This window comes from Macaca mulatta, chromosome X (genome assembly GCF_049350105.2).
Source record: "Macaca mulatta isolate MMU2019108-1 chromosome X, T2T-MMU8v2.0, whole genome shotgun sequence".
Classification (NCBI taxonomy): Eukaryota; Metazoa; Chordata; class Mammalia; order Primates; family Cercopithecidae; genus Macaca; species Macaca mulatta.
The window spans coordinates 104,286,575-104,313,121 of NC_133426.1; the positions used below are offsets into that span (position 1 = coordinate 104,286,575).

Consider the following 26,547-nt stretch of genomic DNA (forward strand, 5'->3'; position numbering starts at 1 on the left):
TGATCGCTCGCCTTGGCCTCCCAAAGTGCTGGGATTACAGGCATGAGCCACTGCACCTGGCCTATGCCAGTTCTTAAAAAGTAAGCTCAGGGGCCGGATGCAGTGGCTCATGCCTGTAATCCCAGTACTTTGGGAGGCCAAGGCGGGCGGATCACCTGAGGTCAGGAGTTCAAGACCAGCCTGACCAACATGGAGAAATCCCGTCTCTACTAAAAATACAAAATTAGCCGGGAGTGGTGGCGCATGACTGTAATCCCAGCTACTCGGGAGGCTGAGGCAGGAGACTCTCTTGAACCCGGGAGGCAGATGTTGCGATGAGCTGAGATCACACCATTGCACTCCAGCCTAGGGAACAGGAGTGAAACTCTGTCTCAAAAAAAAAAAAAAAAAAAATATATATATATATATCAGAAAGAGGCTCTTTATAGGCTAAATCAAATAACTTGTTGAACCTAATTTTAAAATTTGGTTCTTTTTTGTTTTGAGACGGAGTCTCACTCTGTCACCCAGGCTGGAGTGCAGTGGTACGATCTCAGCTCACTGCAACTTCCACCTCCCTGGTTCAAGCGATTCTCCTGCCTCAGCCTCCCGAGTAGCTGGGATTACAGGCACGTGTCACCACGCCCGGCTAATTTTTGTATTTTTAGTAGAGATGGGGTTTCATCATGTTGGTCAGGCTGATCTCGAACTCCTGACCTCGTGATCCTCCCGCCTCGGCCTCCCAAAGTGCTGGGATTACAGGTGTGAGCCACCGCGCCCGGCAAAATTTGGCTCTTATTTGTGTAATGAGTATCTAAATCTAATTTGACTCTGATAATAACTGACTTTAAGGGAAGCAGCTACCCTTTGGTGCCTACAGATGACTCTCCTTTCAATAAAACATATTTAAATAGATAACAAGTGATACATTCTATGATATTCCCATTTGAGAAGCCCCTTGCTCTGGTTCTGGCAAGGCTTCCACAGCGGGTGATGTGGGGCTCATGAGAGGAGTGCCTTACTTACTCCTATAGAAAGCTATAATAAAAGGAGCAAATAAATACCTCCTGTAGCTAAGAATCTGATGTACCACTTAATATTTTCAGGTGGCAACTGCAGTGTCATTTTATATAAAATTCCTTTCATTAACTATAAAAAACATTGCCTGCCTGCCAGCTGTTTGGAAAGCATCGTAAGATCAGTAAAATGACAAAACAGCCCCACATTCACAGTAGATACAATGAATAGTCAAATATTACATTTTTTAAATCTATCTTTTGCAAAAAGAATTTTTGCTTTTCATCTCATGCGTTTTTGTTTTTAATGACGGCATCTCAGTTTTTTGTTCTTGTTTTTTTCTATCTAAGCTAATAAACAGATTGTGATAGTCTGTACTCAAACACAAAGGTTCAAGAGATCTGGAAGAACCTGCATATAGCAGAGTATAAAAGGCCTGTGCAACTTAAGACTCAAATATATCGATGCCTACAGTAAAACACCACAGGTCAGCTCTTTGTATATTCTCTACTCAGGTAATGATAACCTAAACCATCTCTATGAGACTGCTGAAAAGTTATCAAAGTAAATTATTTTTCTTGTTTTTTTTTTTTTTTTTTGAGACAGAGTCTCGCTTGCTCTATCACCCAGGCTGGAGTGCAGTGGCACGATCTTGGCTCACTGCAACCTCTGCCTCCCAGTTCAAGCAATTCTGCTGCCTCAGCCTCTCAAGTAGCTGGGATTACAGACACCCGCCACCACGCCCAGCTAATTTTTGTATTTTTGGTAGAGACAGGGTTTCGCCATCTTGGCCAGGCTGGTCTCAAACTCCTGACCTCAGGTGATCCACCCACCTTTGCCTCCCAAAGTGCTGGGATTACAGGCATGAGCCACCTCACCCAGTCGTAAATTATTTTTCTTAAACATGTATCATTCATCTTAGAGTTTAGAAACATTGACCCTGGTGATGAACATTGTTATTTGTGCACATGGCTGTGGATGAAGAGGTAAATGAACAGCCCCCATTGTCCACTGCCTGCATGTGGAGGAGGCTCTGCGGTTGGCCTTATGTCTGATGAGTGCAGTCTGCATCTGCAGCTCTGCTTCTTAGAGCCATAATTTGCCTAATAGAATTGCTTAAGGAGAGAAAACACATATCCATATCTTCAGGAATATAGGACCATCTGGTGAGAATTAGTTTTAATGGCTACATTGAATACTAGTAGTTGATCGTTAATACAGAGAATAGGAAGGACATTATATTATAATGCTCAATAGTTGTCCAGTCTGGGCAGTTGCTCAGCTGTCTTAGACAAGACCAAGTTTTGCCTTTCTTAGTTTTTCATCTTAATGTTATTTTAGGTATTTTAGGTGTGGTGCCTAGTTTTCAACTCTTGTTAAATTTTTCTTAATGCATAATTCTAAGAGGCTTCATTTAAACTTGTTCTACTTTATTTAAGGCATTTGCAGTATTGTTTTTGTTCTTTAGTAAAAGGAAAGTTAATTATTGTATTCTTTGAAGTAGGAAATCTTTGTGAATTTAAATATTTGTTGTATAGAAGTCTAACAAAAAATATTCTTTTTAAAATATGGTCAAATACAAATTGAAAGCAACTACCATCTGTAGAAAATTTTTCATAAAAATCATTGACTGAAGGAACAAAAGCATGTCATTGTATATACCAACCCTTCTTTATGCATTATCCACTAAAATGACATTTCAAAAGATTCACCGTGGGTAGCATATGGAATACTCCATAAACACTGATTAGATTTAATAATGTTTGTATCACTGTTTTGGAACATGTACAAGGAATGCGACCGCCATATATTATTAACATCAAAATAACTCAGAAGAAAAGCTCCTAATTAAAGCAGGGCTGGTTTAGAGACTTAGCAAAATTGCAGCCAGAAATAACCACCTACCCACCTGCCCGGGACTTGGGGCTTGCTTTCATGCATGCAAAACAGACTTGATTTTTAGAGCTTCAAGATAGCTGCTATGAAAATTATAATGGGCTATGACAATACCATTTCGCTAGTTTCAGAAGGACAGCACTGCTGCTTGAGTCGAGGTTTCAGCCAAGTACCATCAAAGGAAAGCAAGTTTGTGGTTTGCAGTTCTGCTGAGCTGCACTCAGTGACTCTGCATGATTGATTAATAGCCTTTTGCTTTGCAAATGTGCATATATTAAGTTCAGCATTGCAGTTTGCAAAGATTCACTCATGGCCTGCCATGGTAATTGATGCACACCTGTCCTAGGGAGCAATGTATGAGTTCTTTAGTGTTTCCACATAAGAGGTCTCTGGGGTATTTTTAATTGGTCATCTCTAGAAGAGGGAAACAGGAGCAGACTAAAAGTATATAGGAAAAGGAGGTTGTTCTACAAGCAGTTTAAAAATCTATTTGAAAAAGATCCCCACCACTTATAAACTGAATAGTTATACTATAATTTCTGTACCTGCATTCTAAAATAAGAGTACTCAACAGGTTTTATTTTTATGGACAAGTATCTGTGGGCTTAGGAAATTTCTTTCTTTCTTTCTTTCTTTTTTTTTGAAGATGGAGGATGGAGTCTTACTCTGTTGCCCAGCTGGAGTGCAGTGGTGCGATCTCGGCTCTCTGCAACCTCTGCCTCCTGGGTTCAAGCAATTCTCCAGCCTCAGCCTCCCAAGTAGCTGGGATTACAGGCGCCCGCCACCACGCCCAGCTAATTTTTGTATTTTTAGTAGAGATAGGGTTTCACCATGTTGGCCAGGCTGGTCTCGAACTACTGACATCAGGCAATCCACCTGCCTCAGCCTCCCAAAGTGCTAGGATTACAGGCATGAGCCACCACGCCCGGCCTAGGAAATTTCATTGTTATTTGTTGTTGTTTTTGTTTTTGTTTGAGACAGAGTCTCGCTCTGTCACCCAGGCTGGATTGCAGTGGCACAATCTTGGCTCACTGCAACCTCCGCCTGCCCAGTTCAAACGATTTTCGTGCCTCAGCCTCCTGAATAGCTGGAATTACAGGTGCCTACCAGCACGCCTGGCTACTGGCTAATTTTTGTATTTTTAGTAGAGACAGGGTTTTGCCATGTTGGCCAGGCTGGTCTTGAACTCTTGACCTCAGGTGATCCACCTGCCTTGGCCTCCCAAAGGGCTGGGAGTATGGGCACGAGCCACTGCACCCAGCCTAATTTTTGTATTTTTAGTAGAAACGGGGTTTCACCATGTTGGCCAGGCTGGTCTCAAACTCTTGACCTCAGATGATCTGCCTGCCTCGGCCTCCCAAAGTGCTGGGATTACAGGCATGAGCCAACACACCCAGCCTTTTATGTGTTTAACCCTTTTTCCAAGTTGACATTTCCCTGATACTTTGGCTTTTTAAATAGCATACCCTTCCCCACAATTCATTTAATGAATCCCTTCTTGATTCACTTAAAAGCAAAGATGTTCCTCCAGAAGCAATCAGTTTTTTCTCTATTGTTTAGAGATTGTGTTTTCTAGTTTTGCAATAGTATCAGAACATATAGGTAAATATTATTTTGGAGTCTAGTTTAATCAGATCACTCATTTGCTGTAGAAATATATTACTAGCTTCTCAATGGCCGGGCAGGGTATCTCATGCCTGTAATCCCAGCACTTTGGGAGGCTGAGGCAGGTGGATCACTTGCGGTCAGGAGTTCGAGGCCAGCCTGGCCAACATCATGAAATCCCATCTCTCCTAAAAATACAAAAATTAGCCCTGCGTGGTGGTGCACGCCTGTAGTCCCAGCTACTTTGGAGGCTGAGGTGGGAGAATCGCTTGATCCCGGGAGGCAGAGGTTGCAGTGAGCTGAGATTGCACTACTGCACTCCAGCCTGGGTGACAGAGTGAGACTCTGTATCAAAAAACAAACAAACAAATAAACAAAAAACAAATATGTTATTAGCTCCTTAAGTTCTAAGTCATCTCATTGCTTTCTCTGGACCTAGCATCTATCATTGCTCTTGTTTACATCTCAGTAAACATCTCAGTTTCAATCTAATTTAGATAAATGTGATTTTTTTAAGCTGAAATTCCTGAATCAGTAGTAATTGTGCAAATATTTTAAAAATTCTTTGCTATATGTTATTTTAGATACTTATCCCTATTTTTCTGCTTTTATTTTAATTAGAAAAAACAATTTATAAACTGGATGATGTTAAAATATATAAATAATTTATTAATTTCATTCATAAAATGAGCTCTAATATGTATACTTCTTATGTTTCTAGACTAATATACAGCCACATTCATCATTTTTTTCCTAGTACATTAGTATTTTGATCTAAATTAATTTTCACCCACTGATGAATATTAGGAAGCACTATACATCATTAAAAGTATTTATTCCAAGATGATTTCCCCAAATGTGTTACTACGTAAACATACTCTGTTTGCCCCTCCCTTTCCATCAAAAATAGCCTTAAGGCATCATGATAAAAATGATAAGTATTTATGGACAGGATAAATCAAACACAGTGAAGATGAAAGAATCAGATTAGGCATTCCATTTGCTTACTCAATATGGTTTCTCTTATGCCCAGGTTTCCATCTTTACAGAACTTATTGGGCATGTTTCATCCACACTGCAATCTAACTGATTTTCTTTCCTCTGCCATCTGCTGTTCAGTTAATATGTGTTTGGATGTGTGTTTTATGCAAAATAACTAACAGTCTAACATTTTGGTACATTTTGCACTTATGTCTTGACAATGTCTGGGCATTTGTGGATAAAAGAGTATATTTTTGTTTTACACGTAAGTGAGTGAAAATCACTTTCCCTCACCCACCTCTCTAAAATGAGAAAATACTTAGAGGCTAACAGGAAAGAGCCCACATTTAAAAAAGAAACAAACATTAAATCTTATTTCAGAGTGATTTAAATATTGATATCCAATAGAAGCATACATGAACAATTACAGTGTCTTGGTTTCTATTTTTTTGAAACTGTTTCACTGAACTGGACCCTGGTAAATATAACCTGTTCTATCAGTTGTTGGAGCTTTTCTGTACGTCTGAAAGTCTTTAGACCAGTCAGTGACTACTTTCGATATTCTGAGGGAGTATCATGTCCTCCAAGACACCCGGACATTACAAAAGGGAGAGCACATTTGAGGGAACCAGCCAGGTTCTCCACTTATGGCTGGCTCAATCATAGAACTTTTCTCTTGTAGTTAATACCTCTAATTCCATTGCTGTTCTCAAAGTAACTCTGTGTAGCACTTAGAAGTCTTCGTTCGACATTGTCACAAAGTAGTTCTAAAATGTGGATCTCACAGTCTATCTGGGCACATCTACTGGCATTTTTTCTGCCCTCCCTGCATTCTTAGACACACACACACACACACACACACACACACACACACATACACACACACCCCCACCCATCCCACATGCTTTTTCTCTGGGCTCTAATCAAAGCCTGGGTATAATGAATTGCCCAGGGGAGAAGGAGAAAGTCACTGACCCCTCTCTCCTGAACTTCCTCAGAGCCATATGACTACTCAAACATAGAAATAAAAATTTAGATTTGATGTGTGTGTACGTGTGTGTGTGTGTGTGTGTATGTGTGTGTCTGTATGTGTGTGTCTGTATGTGTGTGTCTGTATGTGTGTGTAGAGTTAGCGACCTAAATAGAACTTTGCCTATTTTTTCCTTTTTCATTGTGGTAAAAACACATAACATGAGATCTACCCTCTTAATAAATTTTTGAATGTACAGTGCATTGTTAATAATAAGCACAATGTTGTACCACAGATCTCTAGAAAATTTTCATCTTGTGTAACTGAAACTCTACGCCTACTCAATAGCAACTCCCCACTTCCCTCACGCCTCAGCCCCTGGTAGCCACCTACTCTCGGTTTCTATGAGTTTGACTAGATACTTTGTATAAGTGGAATCATACAGTATTTGTCCTGTGACTGACTTATTTCATGGATCATAATGTCCTCAAGGCTCATCCATGTTGTAACATATGACAAGATGTCTTTCTTTCTTTTTTTTTGAGACGGAGTCTTGCTCTATCACCCAGGCTGGAGTGCAGTGGCGCAATCTTGGCTCACTGCAACATCTGCCTCCCAGGTTCAAGCAATTCTCCTGCCTCAGCCTCCCGAGTAGCTGGGATTACATGCGCCCGCCACCACGCCTGGCTAACTTTTGTATTTTTAGTAGAGATGGGGTCTCACCATGTTGGTCAGGATGGTCTTGAACTCCTAACCTCAGGCGATCTACCCACCTCAGCCTCCCAAAGTGCTGGGATTACAGGCATGAGCCACTGCGCCCAGCCTTTTGATGTCTTTCTTTTTAAAGACTGAATAATATTCCATTATATGGGTAAACAACATTTTCTTTATTCATTGAAGGACACGTAGATTCTTTCAACTTCTTGGCTATTGTGAATAATGCTGCATTGAATATAGGAGTGCAACGATCTCTTCAAGATCCTGCCTTTTTCTTTTTTTCAGTCCAAGAGCTGGCTTTGAGTAACACATTGACATTGAAATATATGTGGTTCCTAAGATCGTGTAATTTTTTGAGATGTCAGAGACACCTAGAGATAGCAAACACATTAAAGATAGATTCATAGTTCTAGTTTTTAATCCATGTCACAAACTGAACACTACTGAAGCTATTTTGTTATTGTTTGTTTTCCTCAAGTAGAAAATTTTCACGGGGCACATTTTTATCTCTATCAAAGGAAAGAAAAGAAATGTGTTCTTTGGAAGTAATGCCACTGTATTCAAATAGCTTCTTCCACATAAAGCTAAAAATGTCTTTCAGAGTTAAATAATGCAGTTTCATATTTAAGACATACATGAAATTGATACTAGGAAAAAAAATACAAAATCCACCAGTGACCCAGTAAAATTAGTAAATTCTTAACATGTGTATAAGTATATACACATACATACATACACGTACACAGAAATACATATATTTTAGGGAAACCTTAAAATAGAAAAGGAGTTGCTGAACAGCTTACGAAATACAGTGCAAACAAAAAGTAGTATTGTCTGCAAAAACATTTTTGTTGCAAAAATAAAATTTTCCTAGTGGAAATTCTGGCCCAGAGTTGGGCTATTACGTATATGGAATAAATTCAGGGAAACATTCTGAAATGTTTGACTGCTTTATATTAAAGTACTTTATATCTTGAAATGCACTTGTTTTCAACCATGTAAATAGTTTTATTAAGTAGGAGGACATCAGGGCTAAGGTTAGGGTTACATGACCATATAGGAAAATTTTTTATAAGGTGATGGTATGAATGGATTCTGATCTTCAAAGCTTAGACAACAAGAAGTTGGAATTCTAATGTCAGGGGTATCAAATAGCCCACATGGAAAAGAAATGAGAGTCTTTAATAAGCAGTTGGGTTAGGAAATATATAGTATTTCAATGTCACTATTTTATTTCAGAGTAACATGTCTGTCGTTGAGATAGTTAACTGTAGGTTAAATTCAGATTGATGTTGCCATGTACTTGCAAGTCTCTTAACCCTGTTTTAGAGATCATAAGACATAAAGGTGTGCAAAATATATTCATTCTAGAATAGGGAGTTTACATACACTAAACAACCAGCTTAAATAATATATTCAAGTGTTTTCATGAGAAAAAAATCAAAATACTTTTTATCAAGATGTTAGTGCTTTCATTTTACCTGAATACTAGCATTATACAGCTGGAAGGAACCTTGCCGAATTTCTACCCAAATTGCTTTATTTTGTATCTGCAGTGAGGGATGTAAATTCCACAGATCATCCTGTATGTGTACAAAAAGGGCTAAATCCCTTGCCTCAGTTCATAGATCTTTTTTTTTTTTTTTTTTTTTTGAGACGGAGTCTCGCTCTGTCGCCCAGGCTGGAGTGCAGTGGCCGGATCTCAGCTCACTGAAAGCTCCGCCTCCCGGGTTCACGCCATTCTCCTGCCTCAGCCTCCCGAGTAGCTGGGACTACAGGCGCCCACCACCTCGCCCGGCTAGTTTTTTTTTGTATTTTTTTAGTAGAGACGGGGTTTCACCGTGTTAGCCAGGATGGTCTCGATCTCCCGACCTCGTGATCCGCCCGTCTCGGCCTCCCAAAGTGCTGGGATTACAGGCTTGAGCCACCGCGCCCGGCCAGTTCATAGATCTTTTGAACGCACAGAATTGGCTCTTATCTTTATTAGTAAACTTGATTTGGAAGACATTTCCTTTTTTGTTACCATTTCTTTACCTCATCGGTGATTTTAGTTAAGTAAGCAAAGATAAACAAGAAGTGGAAAAGCAATATTAGCTGAACTGAAACTCCTACTTAGATTGAAAAAGCATGATTGGACATTATCTATAATTCAGTATAATTCTCAAACCTAAAATGGGACATTTGAAAATAAGTGTAGGTAACATACTTATAAAATGGGAAAAATGGAAATAAAATGTCCAAAGAATTCAGAAAATTATACTAAAGGGTCCAATCAAACCCAAATATGTACATATTCATTCCAAAGCAGCAGACATATCAGAAGTACCTGGTACCATAAAAATTAAAATACACACACACTCACAAAGACTGCACAATATAATGAGAAACACAGTCTCAGACACTTAGCATCACCATTTCTAAGTAATTTCATAACTGTATCCAGTTATTCTTGAATCTGTAGTAATATTTCTTAAACTCCTTTTTGCCCTAGCTCTGTCACTGTTCAATAAAACTAGATTCCCCAGGGAACTGCCCTTTGGCAAAATTCACACTGAGTATACTTCTCGTTTCATTGACATGTAGTAAAATCATCCTTTACAATCATTGGAACTGTTAGCACAGACGACAGGATCTGATATTTTGCTCTTTAAGTTAGATATTTCCAGAATATCCTATATTTGGAGGAAGTATATCAAGGCCAAGTATATTCGGACTAAAGGAATGTCCACTGAACCAACAAGAATGTTAAGGGAGCCTTGTTAAAGTACTGTCCTGATCTTGATCCAGTTGGCCAAGAGGAAGTCTCCCTGTCCTTGCTCCATTTGCTTTGGCTTTGCACTTCTTACTGCTGCCATGCAACCTGATCTCCATTTTATCAAGGAGCCTATATACTTCAACTGCCTATTAGATTTCACTATCCCAGTATTTCACAGATACCTCAAACTCAATTTGTTTAAAACTAGTCATTATTCTCTGCCCTCAAAATAGTGCTCCCTTACTTGTCTCTCAAGTTCTGGTAAAACACAAGCTCCCCTCTCTCTAGCCACTAATATCTAGTCGGTCACCATGTTCCATGGATTCTACTTCCTCCATATTCCTTTTTTTTTTTTTTTTTTTTTTTTTTTTAAGATGGAGTCTCTGTCGCTCAGGCTGGAGTGCAGTGGTGTGATCTCTGCTCACTGTAACCTCCACCTCCTGAGTTCAAGCGATTCTCCTGCCTCAGCCTCCCAAGTAGCTGGGATTACAGGCATGTGCCACCACGCCTGATTAATTTTTGTATTTTTAGTAGAGACGGGGTTTCACCATGTTGACCGGGCTGATCTCGAACTCCTGACCTCAGGTGATCCGCCCGCATGGGTCCCCCAGAGTGCTGGGATTACAGGCGTGAGCCACCGCGCCCAGCCCATATTTCTTATATCTATCCCCTACTTTCCATTTGCAGTGCTGTTCTGCTGGCTTCCCAGATGCTCTCCCTATGTTTAATCTCTCATCTCTCCAAATTATCCTTCTCCTGTTGCCAAACTAGATTCCTAAAAACAGGTAAGGTTATGTTACTCCTCTGCTTAAAAATATTGATTACTCATCACCTACAAAGGAAACTTGAAAATATTAACATGTATTTCATTCCTTTTCAGGCTTATCCCCTCTGTAGTTCCCTGCTTATGCAAACTCCCTTATCCCAGAATAGTCACAGTTCCTTGACAGTTCTAGATACATTGAGACCTTTGCTCATACTATTCTCATTGCCTGGAGTGTCTTCTCTCTGGATAGAAAAGTCCTTTCCATACCTCAAGATGGAATTTGGAAGTTACTTCCATGTGAAACTTCCTAATGATTCCAAAGTCAAGCCTTTCTATGTGGAATTTATTTTACCACATGCTTTTTTTCAAAACAAAAACAAAAACAAAAACAAAAACAAAAAACACATACACACACACACAAAACAAACAAACAAACAAAAACCAGAGCAGGAGCGGCGGCTCATGCCTGTAATCTCAGCACTTTGGGAGGCTGGGGCGGGTGGATCACAAGATCAGGAGTTTGAGACCCATCTGGCCAACATAGTGAAACCCCGTCTCTACTAAAAATCCAAAAAATTCACTGGACGTGGTGGCGGGCGCCTGTAATCCCAGCTATTCAGGAGACTGAGGCAGGAGAATCACTTGAATCTGGGAGGCGGAGGTTGCAGTGAGCCTAGAACGCGCCACTGCACTCCAGCCTGGGCGACAGTGCGAGACTTCATATCAAAAAACAAAAAACAAAAAACAAAAACAAAACAGAGGAAGCAAGCTATGGGCTAAACATGCTGGTTTAAAACATAATTTTGTGTTGCGGTGATATAGGGGAGGGTACCCCTTTCAAATCCTGAATCCACCACATACTATCTAGATGGCAATGAAAAAGTTAGTTGGTCTCCCTGAGGCTAATTTCATCATGTGTGAAATGTAGTTAATAATAGCATATATAGGCCATTGCGGGGGTTAAATAAGACAAAGCTTGTTAAGCATTTAGTTCCGTGCCAGCTTCCTTGTAAGAGTTCAATAAACGTCAGTTTCTGCTACTGAGGCTCTGCTGTTATTTATCTGTCTCCTAACACTAGTTTATAAATTCAGTGAGGGTTAGGAACCATGTCTTATCACTTTACTTTCTTTTTCTCTATTTAATCCCTAGCAGTTTCTTTTTTTTTTTTTTTTTTTTTGAGACGGAGTCTCGCTCTGTTACCCAGGCTGGACTGCAGTGGCCGGATCTCAGCTCACTGCAACCTCCGCCTTCCGGGTTTACACCATTCTCCTGCCTCAGCCTCCCGAGTAGCTGGGACTACAGGCGCTCGCCACCTCGCCCGGCTAGATTTTTGTATTTTTTAGTAGAGATGGGGTTTCACCGTGTTAGCCAGGATGGTCTCGATCTCCTGACCTCGTGATCCTCCAGTCTCGGCCTCCCAAAGTGCTGGGATTACAGGCTTGAGCCACCGCGCCCGGCCATTAATCCCTAGCAGTTTCTTATATATTATCACAACATGATAAATGATGCTGAGAACTGAGTGTGAGGTAGGGCTTGGGGTAGGACCTTATCTAATTAACGTGTGTGTATGCCTACTATGAATATTAAATAATAATACTGACATTCCAAAATATACACATCAATCTCAAAAATGTTTAACCATAACTCCTGTATTCCGGTAAACACAACTATATGGCAATCTTGATAGTTATATATTGCCTAACACCTGTTATTTTTTAACTGCCTTTGATTCTGTGTAACATTCTCAATAATTTATCAAATGTACTTTAATTGGATATTTACATACTGCATACTCTTCTCATTAGTAGGAACTAGCAAATAAACTTACTATCATTTAGATCATATTCTATGTTTCATTTAAATTAGTCTGAGGGTTTTTGGTTGTTGTTAGTGTGTATGTACGTGTTTTAATTTAGGTACCATTTTTTACGCCTTAAGCAAAGGAAATCTAATCTGCCACTTATTTGTTTAAACCTTGTCAATGACTTACATTTTGGACAAGAACAAGTTTTAAATGCTTAATAGATTTATAGAATCTGGTTCCTGCTTACCTCAGGAACCATCTCCTTCCTCACTCCCACTTAACTCCGTAGTCTCTAGTATTCTAGGCCTTTTTCCTCTTCTTTGTGTTCCTAGAATATTTAATATCTTTCCAAGCCTTCCCTCATACTACCACAATGCTCCTTCTGGCTCTTACCATCCAGGTTTGAGTTTTAATGCATCATCTTTCAAGCAGCATTTCCAGACTCATAACCTACCCCATCCTCCCAAGTCTATTAAGTCTCCCAAATATACATTCTTATAGCAACTTAAGCTTTGCAGTCACACTTTTCTTTTTTTTGTTTTGAGACAGTCTCGCTCTGTTGCCCAGGCTGGAGTGCAGTGGCCCGATCTCGGCTCACTGCAAGCTCCGCCTCCCGGGTTCACGCCATTCTCCTGCCTCAGCCTCCTGAGTAGCTGGGACTACAGGCACCCGCCACCACGCCCGGCTAATTTTTTTGTATTTTTAGTAGAGACGGGGTTTCACCGTGTTAGCCAGTATGGTCTCGATCTCCTGACCTCGTGATCTGCCCGCCTTGGCCTACCAAAGTGCTGGGATTACAGGCATGAGCCACCGCGCCAAGCCTGCAGTCACACTTTTCAAATTGCAATTTAAAAAATGTTTTGTGTTTGTTTAATGTATATTTTCCCCACTCAACTGGCATCTCCTTGGAAAGCAGTAACCTTGTCTGAATATTCACTACTCTGTCATCAGCACCTAGAAGATACCTGGCACATAGTAGGCATTTAATCAATATGTTTGAATAAATGAGTGAAGAAATCACTCTGCTGGGTGACTAAGGATGCAAAGCTAAACTCTGTTTTCAAAGGAAGGATAAAAAGACAGACACATAAAAGACACAAGAGAGTGAATAAAGAAAGTGGGTAGAGAAAATTAAGAGTGCTGAGTGTACTTCTTATCTCTCTAATAACTACCACATTTGTGACTTTAACAGGAGGCTTATTTAAAAGCATTTTCTTTATCCTAGCTGACTCAGACCATTTATGGAAAAGTGGGGTCGTTGCAAAATGTTTTCATCTTTCTGGTAGCATAATTACCACCTCTATGTTAAAAACTGAGGACTTTGGCTCAAAATCCTCACCACTGACTATACTATCTTTGTTATATTATTTAAATGTCTTATGCCTCAATTTTATTTCTTTTGTTTTTATTTTTTTATTTTAACAGAAAATCTACTCTTTGGGTAGTGAGAGAGCACTAAGAAAATGGCTACTCCAATGGGGCAGAAGGTAAAAAAGAGAAGCAGGGGTACTTGACATACTTCAGATAGTACAAATCTGGTGATTCTGGTCCCCAGAAGGGATTATGGACGGATATGGTTTGCCTGTGTCCCCACCCAAATCTCATCTTGAATTGTAGTTCCCATAATGCCCACGTGTCATGGGAGGGACCCACTGGGAAATGATTGGATCATGGGGGCAGTTTCCTCCATGCTGTGTTCATGATAGTGAGTTCTCATGAGATCTGATGGTTTTATAAGTGTCTGGCATTTCCCCTGCTGGCACTCATTCCCTCCCCTGCCACCCTGTGAAGAGGTGCCTTCCGCCATGATTGTAAGTTTCCTGAGGCCTCCCCAGCCATGTGAGACTGTGAGTCAATTCAACCTCTTTCCTTTATAAATTACCCAGTCTCGGGTATTTCTTCATATCAGCATGAGAACAGACTAATACATGGACATAGCCCCACACTGGGTGTCAGAGTAATGAAAGAGGTGCAAGAGTGAGTGACTGATTCTCCTCTAGAAGGTTTGGGGGGAGGCTGTCCTGCTGGGCTGCCACCAGGATAGTTGCTACTCACTTCTGTCCTGGCCTGGTCCTGACTGAGTCCTCGCCCAAACTGCTCTGATGGGTGGGAGTAATCATGGCCGTGCCTCAGTTTTATAATCTGATTTTTTTTTTTTTTTTTTTTTTTGAAACTGAGTTTCACTTGTTGCCCAGGCTGGAGTGCAATGGTGCAATCTCAGCTCACTGCAACCTCCATCTCCCGGGTTCAAGCAATTCTCGTGCCTCAGCCTCACAAGTAGCTGAGATGACAGGTGTGCACCATCACGCCTGGCTAATTTTGTATTTTCAGTAGAGATGGGGTTTTGCCATGTTGGTCAGGCTGGTGTCAAACTCCTGACCTCAGGTGATCTGCCTGCCTCGGCCTCCCAAAGTGCTGGGATTACAAGTGTGAGCCACCGCACCTGGCCTATAATCAGATTTTTAACAGGATTTTTTAGTCTATGTCTTGAACTATTTTAAAGTATTATGCTGAACCCAAATGAAAATTAATACATGCGTTCCATATTATCCTTGTTAATGTTTCATGTTTGTAAATACTTGTCAATGCATATTCATCACATAATGTGTGGTTTGTAAGGAAATTTCACATATTTTCATATTATTTTTAAAGTACATTTCTTTGAAATGTTAATAATTTCTAATTGAAAATTACCCAAATTAAATGGAAAAATTTATGTTTTGTTTTTAGCATTAAGAGGAATCTTTCCTGACAGGTTTTGAAAAGTGGAAATGCTGTTTATATTTTAATAGATTGTATATTTGTGACTTCCTTTTATTTAAATGGGTAATTATGCCAGGTTGTTAACTAAAGCTTGTGTGAAGGTTAAGTGGATCTCAAGTTGATTTTTCCATGTTCTTCAATCCAGCAGTAATGATATTTAATATTTCAGGCTTTTAAAATGAAAATTATAAGTAACTAATGTACTACCTATGAAGATGAAAAATTGTAGCAGCTGATTTGACTCAGGTATCTATGAGCTGTATAAACTCTTCATTCCCCAGTGCTCTAATGCTTATTCTAGTTCTAATGGAACAAGTTTTTTGTGGTAATGATTACTCCTTACATCAAAATTAAGTAAAATGATAAACAGTTTTCTATACATAGCATTGATGAAGTGATCCTATTTTGCCAGTAGGATCAGTTAAAGGGCAAGGGGGTATAACACCTGCCTTCAGCTACCTGAAATAGTCAAAACCAATATAAATGTACATTAAAGTATAAAGAAAATAACTTACTCTCTATTTGGGTATAAGCCTATGGAGGAATTACAACTGTCTCAGGTTGAATTTTAAGTCCATACTGTTAGTATATTACTAAGGAATATAACCAAGAAATTAACATATAGTCACACAAAAACATAGGTGATAAAAGCTTTAAGAGAATTCTGTATAGTACATACCCAAGTAATTCTGATCACTGTTTCCCTAGGTGAAATTTTCAAATGAGTTAATATAAAAATGCTTTGTGGGCTGGGTGCAGTGGCTCACGCCTGTAATCCCAGCACTGGGAGGCCTGGGTGGGCAGATCACTTGAGGTCAGGAAGGAGTTCGAGACTAACCTAACCAACATGATGAAACCCCATCTCTACTAAAAATAAAGAAATTAGCTGGGCGTGGTGTTGGGCACCTGTAATCCCAGCTACGTGGGAGGCTGAGGCAAGAGAATCACTTGAACCTGTGAGGCAGAAGTTGCAGTGAGCCGAGATCATGCCACTGCCCTCCAGCATGGGCGATAGAGTGAGACTGTCTCAAAAGAAAAAAGGAAATAAAAATGCTTTGTGGGACTTATGATAAATGTTTTATAAATTAACTTTCCAGATTCATGACTGAGACCAAACTGATTTCAAATTAATAACATTTTCAAAACATTAGCATTTTACCTTGCAGTGTTTTAAAATGCTGCACACATTTTAGTTTATAAACCCGCAAAAAACACTTCTGTTAGGGAGAAGATGATGTGATTTTAGCTTAGAGTTATCTTGAATAACTTCATGCTTGAAAAATCAGAAATATTTGTCTTTGTAGAACAAGGAATTTGAAAGGGGACTAGTAAAAGGAAAATTGCATTGAATTTCTTATTTTCCTCTCATACTTGACAAGTTTATATGTATTAGATATGTCCCACTTCACCGCCATAAGGTTATATTTATTTTAGGTTATAAATTACTCTGAATTACCTTCATCTTGGAAGGTCCATTGTTTTCCCAGGGTTCTTCTCTTTAAATATTTCAAGGACTTCCAAAGTTGCTTAAACAGATGGGAAGAGGTCACTCTACATTTTGATCCTGGAATAGTCTAATCATCCTCCCCAGAGTGCCCTGTGCTTAGAAGCTTTTCTAGTTGTTGTCACTCTCTCCTGTAGCACCAAATGCCAGGAAATCTGGGTATTCAGGAGCAAATGCCCTTTGGCTGCTGATCTTACCATTGCCTTCGGTAGTTTCTCAGGGAACTGTGTTAGGAGAGGTTCTAGCATTCGTTTTATACTGTGTCCATAACCAGCTTTCCCATATCACCCTAAATATGGCCATAGACTTCTCCCTCAGTGCTGCCAAAACACAACTAAGGGCAGGCTGCCTGACCCAGTCACACCAATCATAATGGTCTACAATACACTTTCTTAAGTCTCAGTTATATTCAATCTTAACCCCAAGTAAGGAGTAACAGTAACCCAGGTCAAATCTCTACTGATGAGACAACCTTTCTCCTCCTTCTCCATAGACAGGGTCCTGTTAAAGATATACCCACTTTATAAAAAGAACTCTACAGGTCGATGTAAAGAGATACCTTGTATCTCTATGACATGAAAATGTCATTCTGTTTCTAGAATCAAAACTGCCTGTAAGCCACCAAATAGCCTCGTTTTTTTTGTTTTTTTGATTTTTTGTTTTCTTGTTTCTTTTGAGATAGAGCCTCACTCTGTCTCTGTCGCTCAGGCTGGAGTGCAGTGGCATGATCTCGGCTCACTGCAACCTCTGCCTCCCAGGTCCAAGCCATTCTCCTGCCTTAGCCTCCCGAGTAGCTGGGATTACAGATAACCTCCACCACACCCTGCTATTTTTTGTATTTTTAGGAAAGATGGAGTTTCACCACATCCAGGTTGATCTCGAACTCCTGACCTTAAGCGATCCATCTGCCTTGGCCTCCCAAAGCGCTGGGATTACACGCATGAGCCACTGTGCCCGGGCAAGTAGCCTTTCATGAAATGCATTTTATAGTAAGTTAATTTTTTTTGTGAGGCATCCCACTACATACATTTAACTCTTATTTATACTGGGTGTGGTGGTAGATGCCTGTAGGCCCAGATACTCAGAAGGCTGAGATGAGAGGATTGCTTGAGCCCGGGAGTTCTGGGCTATAATGTGCTAGGCTGATTGGGCATTCACACTAAGGTCCACATTAATATGGTGACCTTTCAGTAATGGGGGACCACCAGGTTGCTTAAGCAGGGGTTACCTAGCCCAGGTCAGAAACAAAGGAGGTAAAAACTCTCATGCCGATCAGTACTGGGATTGCACCTGTGAATAGCCACCACACTCCAGCCTTGGCAACATAACAAGATTCTGTCTCTTAGAAAAAAATAAAAATACTTATTTTCTTTAAACCATATTGTTAATTTCTATCCTCTAATATAGGAGCTAAACAAAATGACCAGTTATAAATTTTATCTATTGTATTAGGGTTCTCCAGAGAAAAAGAATACACACACACACACACACGCACACACGCACACACACACACACACGCACACACACACACACACACACGCACACACACGCGCGCGCACACACACACACACACACACACACACGGAGACTGAGACATCTCGTCACCTAACTTCCAACCCTCTGCATGCTAAAAAACCAGGAAAACTGATGGTATAGTTCCAATACAAATCCCCAGGTCTGAGAACCAGGGGAGCCATTTGTTTATGCTACAGTTGCAGTCCCTTGGCACAAAAACCAGGAGTGTCAATGTCCCAGGGCAAGAGAAGATGGACGTCTCAGCTCCAGAAGAGAGAGAGAATTCACCGTTCTCCATTTCTGTGTTCTGTCTTGGCCCTCAACAAATTGGATCATTTCCCACCCACATTGAGCAGGGTGATCTTCTTTACTCAGTCTATTGATTCACAGGCAGATTCTTCCGGAAACACCCTCACAGGCATACCCAGAGACAGTGTTTCACCAGCTATCTGGATATCCTTTAACCCAGTCAAATTGACATAAAATTAACCATTACATCTACTAACATATCTACTAGAGTAACATTCAGGTCTAAAGACACAAACTTAATTTAGGCTGACCATCATTCTACTGATAAACATATTCACTATTACATATATAGCTTTAAAATAAATATGATTGAAGCCAACCTTGTTATTAAAATGTATTTAAGACGTTCCGATTGATGAAACGAGGGAATTAAAATGCGTTCTCAAATACAATTAAATAGTACTGCAAAAATATTCTCAGTTAAATGAGTTTTGCTGTGAAATTGGTTTATCTTAAGATTCATAAAAGGGATTTCAGGTTTTTAAGTACTCAAGTCAACCCATGATCCAGCCTTCAGTGGGGTCATTCTATGCAGTGTTAGGATAAGCCTTTACTCCTTCAACAAATATTTCTTCAGAAATATATAGCTTACTGGTTAAGAACATGGTTTCTGGAGGCACACTGAGTTTATTTCCATTTTTGTGACATACTATCTGTGTGACCTTATGCAATTATTATTATTATTTTTTTATCTCAGAAAGCTGTTGTGAAGATTAAATGAGTTAATCCATGGGAAGTCTTCCACAGCGGCTCACACAATTTATTTTTTAAAAAGGTTAGGTACGGTTACATTGTCGTTATTGTTGATTCTCATTTCTTTTGTTACTGCTACTATTTCTTCTATGTGCCAGGCACACGTCTAGGTGTTGATGAGTCAGTGATCAATTAGAGAAGGTCTACTTTCATGGACCATATTTTTAAGTAGGGCAAGGTAGGCAGTAAACAGATTGAAATAAGGAATAAGAAAAATAGACAGAAGAGATAATGTCAGATAGTGATTAAGTTCTCAAATGAAATAAAATAGGTCACAGTAACAGTGATGGGGATGGATATTTTAGATTGGATGATTGAAGCAAGCCTCTATGAGGAAGTGGCATTTAAGCTGAGACTGAATGGCTTGGTGGGAAAGAAACAGTCTAGGCAGAGAGAATAACAAGTGCAAAGGCCCTGAGCTGTCTGTGACCTTGTTTGTCCAAGGAACAGAAAGAAGGTTGTTATAGCCAGGCATAGTACTTTAAAGGGAGGATGGCATGAGTTTACATTACAGGGATGGGTAGAGGACAGATCATGTAGAGCCTTATAAATCATTTGGATTTTCTTCCAAGTGTTGTAGAAAGTTATTAGAGGGTTTTCAGAGAGGAATTTACATTTGAAATATCAACAGGTATCATTTTTTTAAAAATTCAAGTAGAGATGGTATGTAGACAGTTGATTATAAAAAGTGTGTGTCTCAGGGGAGAGATTGTGCTAAGAGAGATATAAATTTGGGCATCATCAATATAGATGATATTAAAGCTTTCATGCGCATCCGTGTGAAGAGACCACCAAACAGGCTTTGTGTAAGCAACAAGGCTGTTTATTTCACCTGGGTGTAGGCGGGCTGTCTGAAAAGAGAGTCAGCGAAGGGAGATGGGGTGGGGCCGTTTTATAGGATTTGGGTAGGTAAAGGAAAATTATAGTCAAAGGGGGTTGTTCTCTGGCGGGCAGGGGTGGGGGTCACAAGGTGCTCAGTCGGGGAGCTTTTGAGCCAGGAAAAGGAATTTCACAAGGTAATGTCATCAGTTAAGGCAGGAACAGGCCATTTTCACTTCTTTTGTGGTGGAATGTCATCAGTTAGGGCAGGAACAGGCCATCTGGATGTGTACATGCAGGTCACAGGGGATATGATGCTTAGCTTTGGCTCAGAGGCCTGACAAAAGCTATGTGAATTGCTGAAATCAACTAGACAGAGAATGCAGATAGAGGGCTCAGGACCAAACCCTCTACGCTAACATTTTATAGAAGTTGCCAGAAGAGTCCAGGCACCGTGGCTCACGCCTGTAATCCCAGCACATTGGGTGACCCAGGTGGGTGGATCACCTGAGGTCAGGAGTTCAAGACCAGCCTGGCCAACATGGTGAAACCCCATCTCTACTAAAAATACAAAAATTAGCTGGATGTGGTGGGCTGTGCCTGTAATTCCAGCTACTTGGGAGGCTGAGGCAGGAGAATCGCTTGAACCCAGGAGGTGGAGGTCGCAGTGAGCTGAGATCACGCCACTGTACTTCAGCCTGGGTGACAGAGTAAGACTCCATCTCAAAAAAACAACAAAACAAAGCAAAAAACAAAAAACAAAAACAAAAACAAAAACAAAAAGTTACCAGAGGAGAGGAAGTGAGAAAGAAAACTTTTCATTTCTGTGTCACAGAAATTAAGAGAAGTAGCTAAATGTGTCATATGCTGCTGAGACCTAAAAAGAAGAATAAAGGAGTAAATATTGGATTTTGCCACATGAAGGTCACTGTTATTGTAAACAATACACTTCTATATGGAAAGAACTAGGTGTCATGCCATGGATTATTACAATGTCTGCGTTCTAACCCTAAATGGATAACTGCCTTTTATCTAGCTCCCACAACTCTAAAATTTGAATGGTCATATTGCTCTGCCTTTTTGAAAAGGTTATGAAGAATATGGGATATAATGGAAGGAAATGTATATAATAAGTAATAAAGTCTTATACACATGCAAATTGATGGTGGTAGAATTATTGTACTATTGGATTATAAACTTCTTCAGGGTAGAGATTAAGGCTTTAATGATCATTCTATCGACCACGATGCTTAGCATGATACCACCCCAGTATCTTGTATTTAGTGACTGCTCAAAAAACAAAATAAAAATTTCCCATATGAAGCCAGGTGTGGTGGCATACATCTGTAGTCCCAGCTACTTGAAAGGCTAAGGCGGGAGGATGGCTTGAGCCTGGGAGTTCGAGGCTGCAGTGAGCTAGGATCGTGCCACTGCACTCCAGCCTGAGTAACAGAGCAAGATCCTGTCTCTAAAAAATAATGCAGATAATTTAAAATAAATGGTAAGTTTTTAAAATTTCCACATTAAATACAGGGATGATATGGAGTGATGTCCGCTTTTTTTCTTACCTGCAGTCCCATGTAGGATTTGGTAACATGGTGGCAATTGTGAAAAATTTCAGTGCTGACTCGCCAGCCATCTATCCCTTTTACAAAGTAATCTCTTGGAAGATAAGTGAAGGATTTAGAGATTGGACTGCTTTCCATTTGTTATTTTGAAGATAAACCATTCTCAGAATTTTTCAGATTTCCTCACTTGGGTACAGAGACAATTTCTGAAACCACTTTTTGTTCTATAACAACAAATTTATGAAATTCAGTATCACTACATGGACATGTTTTAGCTGGTGAAAAATTGTGTTATGATAAATGGGAACATACACATTTTCCCTTTTTTGTTATCTTTGGCTTTTTCTCTGTGTTGTACAGATGTTGAGTTTTCTGCAATATACAAACAGTTTAGTAATTTGCATTGCAAATAGATTACAAGTAAGTGACCTTTGCAAAGTGTTTCTGCCTAGCAAGTCCCTGGAATGAATCTATTTTATTTAGGGAAGAGAGGCTAGAAAACAGAAATGTCACTTTCATTCTTTGCTGAAAAATGAAGAGTCTTCTTTCTGCTATGCTTAAATACAATGCTAAACATTTTCTTAAAAACCAATATATATATGATGACAGTCTCAAAGGTAAAAATCAGTATGTTTTTATATGTGAAGCATATAAAAACTTCTTTTTCATTGCTAAAAAGAAAGTAGAGTCTGTCAGAAATGTGTTTGTTCTTTCGGGTCTATTGACATAAAAATGGGCTTGAGGATTGAAAGATTTAATGTCACTTGTCAGCATGAAAGGGGCTGTTGTGTTGTTAATGTGAATGCTAATACTTATGTAGCATAAAAAAATAACATAGGAAGTGGGCATCTCACTTTTAAAATCATGGTGTATTCCATAAGTGTCAGCTGCAAAGTAATTTTCCAGAAATGGTCTGATTTCCCCATTGACTTTCATTATAGAACTAGAGCTGTGTTCCCATGGAAAATAAATTTGGCCCCAGGTTATAATAAAACACAGTGAAGAATTCAGAAAATCTTATAAAGTCAAGTTTTTCAAGGCACAATTATCAGTACTTGATAAAATAATAGCACCACAAAATATTAATACACTATAGTAGATCTTAAAATAGTATGCCCCAGACTGCACCATTATTTTTCTATACAATTCCAAGTCAATTACTTTTCCATCTAAAGAAATTTTACTTCTGTGATCATTATTAATTTTTAATGGATTTAACTCTAATTTTAAACTGTTGATTTTGTTTCCTTTCTTCTTTATGGTTAGTCCACTTACCTTTTTCTAAAACGTTCTTATCCATAACAATCAAAAGTTACTAGCCATAGAAGAAAGACCAGGAGGAAATGCTTCAAGATGTTCACAATACTTGTTTCTGAGTGGGAAATTTTAGTTGATTTAAGTTTTTAATTTCTAAGTTGTAAAAAAGGGTCATTTATATCTTCTATAATCAGAAAAAATGTATTATAATTTCTTTCTGTAAGTATAAATTTATATATAGTGAGATATCTTTAGTAGGACACATTTATATATTTCGTTCATTTTATGATTTGGTAATGATGGTTGTTAAGATCACTTATTCCTTCAAAATTTTTTTAAAACTGGTAAAATTAGTTTCTGGGGATAATAGCTTCTACTTAATTTTCTAAAACATGCTACTCAAAGTGTGGGCCTGGACCAGGAGCATCAGCATCACCTGGAAATTAGTTAGAAATGATAATTCTTAGGCCTCTGATCTGGGGCCCCAGCAAACAGCTACTTGTGTTTTAACAAGCCCTTTGAGCGATTAAGGTTCTAAAGGTACAGAAAATTCTCTCTAGAGCTACAGCAAATTTTCTTTACCTCTCTCTCCTTCTCCCTCTCCCTCTGTATCTCTCTCTCCCTCTCCCCTTCATCCTCTCTTCTCCCTCCCCCGTTCCCTCCTTCTCCCTCTTCCTCCTTTCTTGCCAGGCCACTTTCTCTCCTCTATAGAGGAAAAGCAGTTTCTCTTCTCACCCATTGCTGGGTTTGTGGCTGAGACCTCTAAAACAAAAGACAGATTAACAAGAGGAAAACTTATGGATTTATTTAATATAAATTTTATGTGACACAGGAGCCCTCAGAAATGAAGACCAAAAGAAATAGGGAAACTTGTATATTTTTATGATTAGGTTTGATGAAGAGTGGACAGTGGGGAAATATAACTGGGCAAAGCGGGTATGATCTAATGGTAATGAGCTGGGGGGACTTAGCAAGGCATATTTGTTCAGATTCTTCTCTGTGTCCATATGTCTCCAGAGATAAGGACATTCTTTTCCTTCAGGTATAGGAAGAGCAGCTCTGAAATGAGGGTCTTATAACCTACTTCAGAGGCAGTTAAGAGAATTATTTTCTTGTCTGCTTCAGGAGAAAAGGTTTAGAAGAAGATCAGAGAGATCTTCCTGCTTTTGCTGATTTCTCAAATGCCAAGGTGCCATATTTTGGGGAAGTGTGTCTTGAACCCCATCACCTTCTTCCTTCTCTCCCTTCCTTATGTGGGTTATGCATATATGTATACACACACACACACATATATAACACTCATATACAGAATTCACCTCTTTTTTTTTTTTTTTTTGAGATGGAGTCTCACACTGTTGCCCGGGCTGGAGTGCTGGGATGCGATCTTGGCTCAGCACGACCTCCACCTCCCAAGTTCAAGCAATTCTCCTGCCTCAGCCTCCCAAGTAGCTGGGACTACAGTTGCATGTCACCATGCCCGGCTAATTTTTTTGTATTTTTAGTAGAGACGGGGTTTCACTGTGTTGACCAGGCTGGTCTCAAACTCCTGACCTTGTGATCTGCTCACCTCGGCCTCCCAAAGTGTCGGGATTACAGGCGTGAGCCACCACACCTGGCCTCACTATAACCTCTATCTCTATTTATATAGAGATATATATTAAAAAGAGAAGAAAATTATATATATATACATATATATATATAATTTTTTCTTTAAGTTTTTTGTCACTGTTTGTTTTCTACTTTACTCATAAAAATATATGAGGCCATTTTCTGGTATTTATGCCTATATGCTTTCATTTAGCAAACATTTTCTAACAAATATGTTCCGTGTGGTTACATATTGAATAGTTCTGCCTAATTTGAAGATCTTCAAGTCTCACTAACCAGTATAATGACTCTAGCAAGTTATTTTGGGCTAAAATGTGTCTTCCCCAAAATTCATATGTTAAAGTCCTAACCACCCTGTACCTCAGAATGTGACTATATTTGATCATAGGGACTTTAAGGAAGTAATTAAGTTAAAATGAGCTGATGAGTGTGGGCCCTAATCCAATATGTCTAATGTAAGAAGAAGCGATTAGGATACAGACAGAGGAATGACTATGGAGAGACCTCAGAAGAAACTAAACCCACTAGACCCTGATCTCAGACTTCTAGCCTCCAGATTTGTGAGAAAATCAGTTTCTGTTGTTTAAGCCACCTAATCTGTGGTATTTTACTATGGCAGCCCTAACAAACTAATGCACAAGTATTTGTGCGTTACTAATATATTTATAGAAGTGATGATTTAATTCAATCTTAACATCTAGTGATTGCATTTAAAAGGTACTGTTGGGTCATGTTCCTTAACAAAAAGCTACAGCTTTACGAAGAGTGCCAGAGAACAGTATGAAAAACTCTCCACCATGCACAACAACATGATGAAGCTCTATGAGAATCTCGGAGAATACTTCATTTTTGACTCAAAGACAGTGAGCATAGAAGAGTTCTTTGGTGATCTCAACAACTTCCGAACTTTGTTTTTGGTGAGTAATACATCTTAAAGCATTGCAAGGCCTGTTGCTTATATTTCTGAATGTCTTCCTTCTATTGTTGTTTTATGTTCCTATTGACTATATTGATTTCATGTGACAGTTTTTTAACAAGAATTGACAGATATTTTATACCTGTGACATGGATAAAAATTAAGTTATAAGTCATGGCTGGCTTAACATAATGCGGACCTCAATGAATCATCTTCAATGTTAGGTATACATGGGAAATGTTTTACTGAAATTTTATAGGAAATGAATGAATTGGTACTTAAATAACCCCAATTTTTATATAGCATAATATTATAATTTTGCGTACCTTAAAAATTAATATCTAGAACTTTTCACATTATAAATTCGAATGCTGTGATTTATAAACAAGTTTCTTTCACAGCCTAAATGAGAAACTGATTTTGAATTGGACTTTGTAAATAACTTTGAATACCTAAAGTTTCTTTTATAATGTGGGCTCTTGTTTTAAACTGGAACTCTTGAGGATCACAGTAAATATTAGCATTAATTGGGGGTGGCAGTTAGGGTACAAGTTATGATGCTAAAAGGAATCAAAGACTTTGCTATATAAATGCTGTGGAAATACACCTCCTCTGCATCCAACAAAGGAGTAGCAGGAAGAACACAGACTCTGATTGTAATAGTAACAGAAAGATATGCACAATAGTTGATCTCAAACAGATAAAGGTGTATATATGTGTGTGTGTGTATATATATATATATTTTTTAAATTTTTTTTTTGATATGGAGTCTTGCTCTGTTGCCCAGGCTGAAGTGCAGTGGTACTATCTCGGCTCATTGCAACCTCTGCCTCCCAGGTTCAAGCGATTCTCCTGCCTCAGCCTCCCAAGTAGCTGGGATTACAGGCACATGCCACCACGCCCAGCTAATTGTTGTATTTTTAGTAGAGATAGGGTTTCACCATATTGGCCAGGCTGGTCTCGAACTCCTGACCTCAAGTGATCCACCTACCTCAACCTCCCGAAGTGTTGGGATTACAGGTGTGAGGACCTCTAGCAATAATC

General features: G+C 39.3%; 1 protein-coding gene across 5 annotated transcripts in view; it reads left to right on the forward strand.

The window, feature by feature from the left end:
* DIAPH2 (diaphanous related formin 2) overlaps positions 1–26,547 on the forward strand; it is a 918,351-nt gene that overhangs the window by 642,586 nt on the left and 249,218 nt on the right. For all 5 annotated transcript variants that reach the window (XM_077988110.1, XM_077988112.1, XM_077988113.1 and 2 more), the window contains one exon: positions 25,339–25,504. In XM_077988110.1, the coding sequence (XP_077844236.1) occupies positions 25,339–25,504 (166 nt within the window). The remainder of the gene's footprint in view (positions 1–25,338; positions 25,505–26,547) is intronic.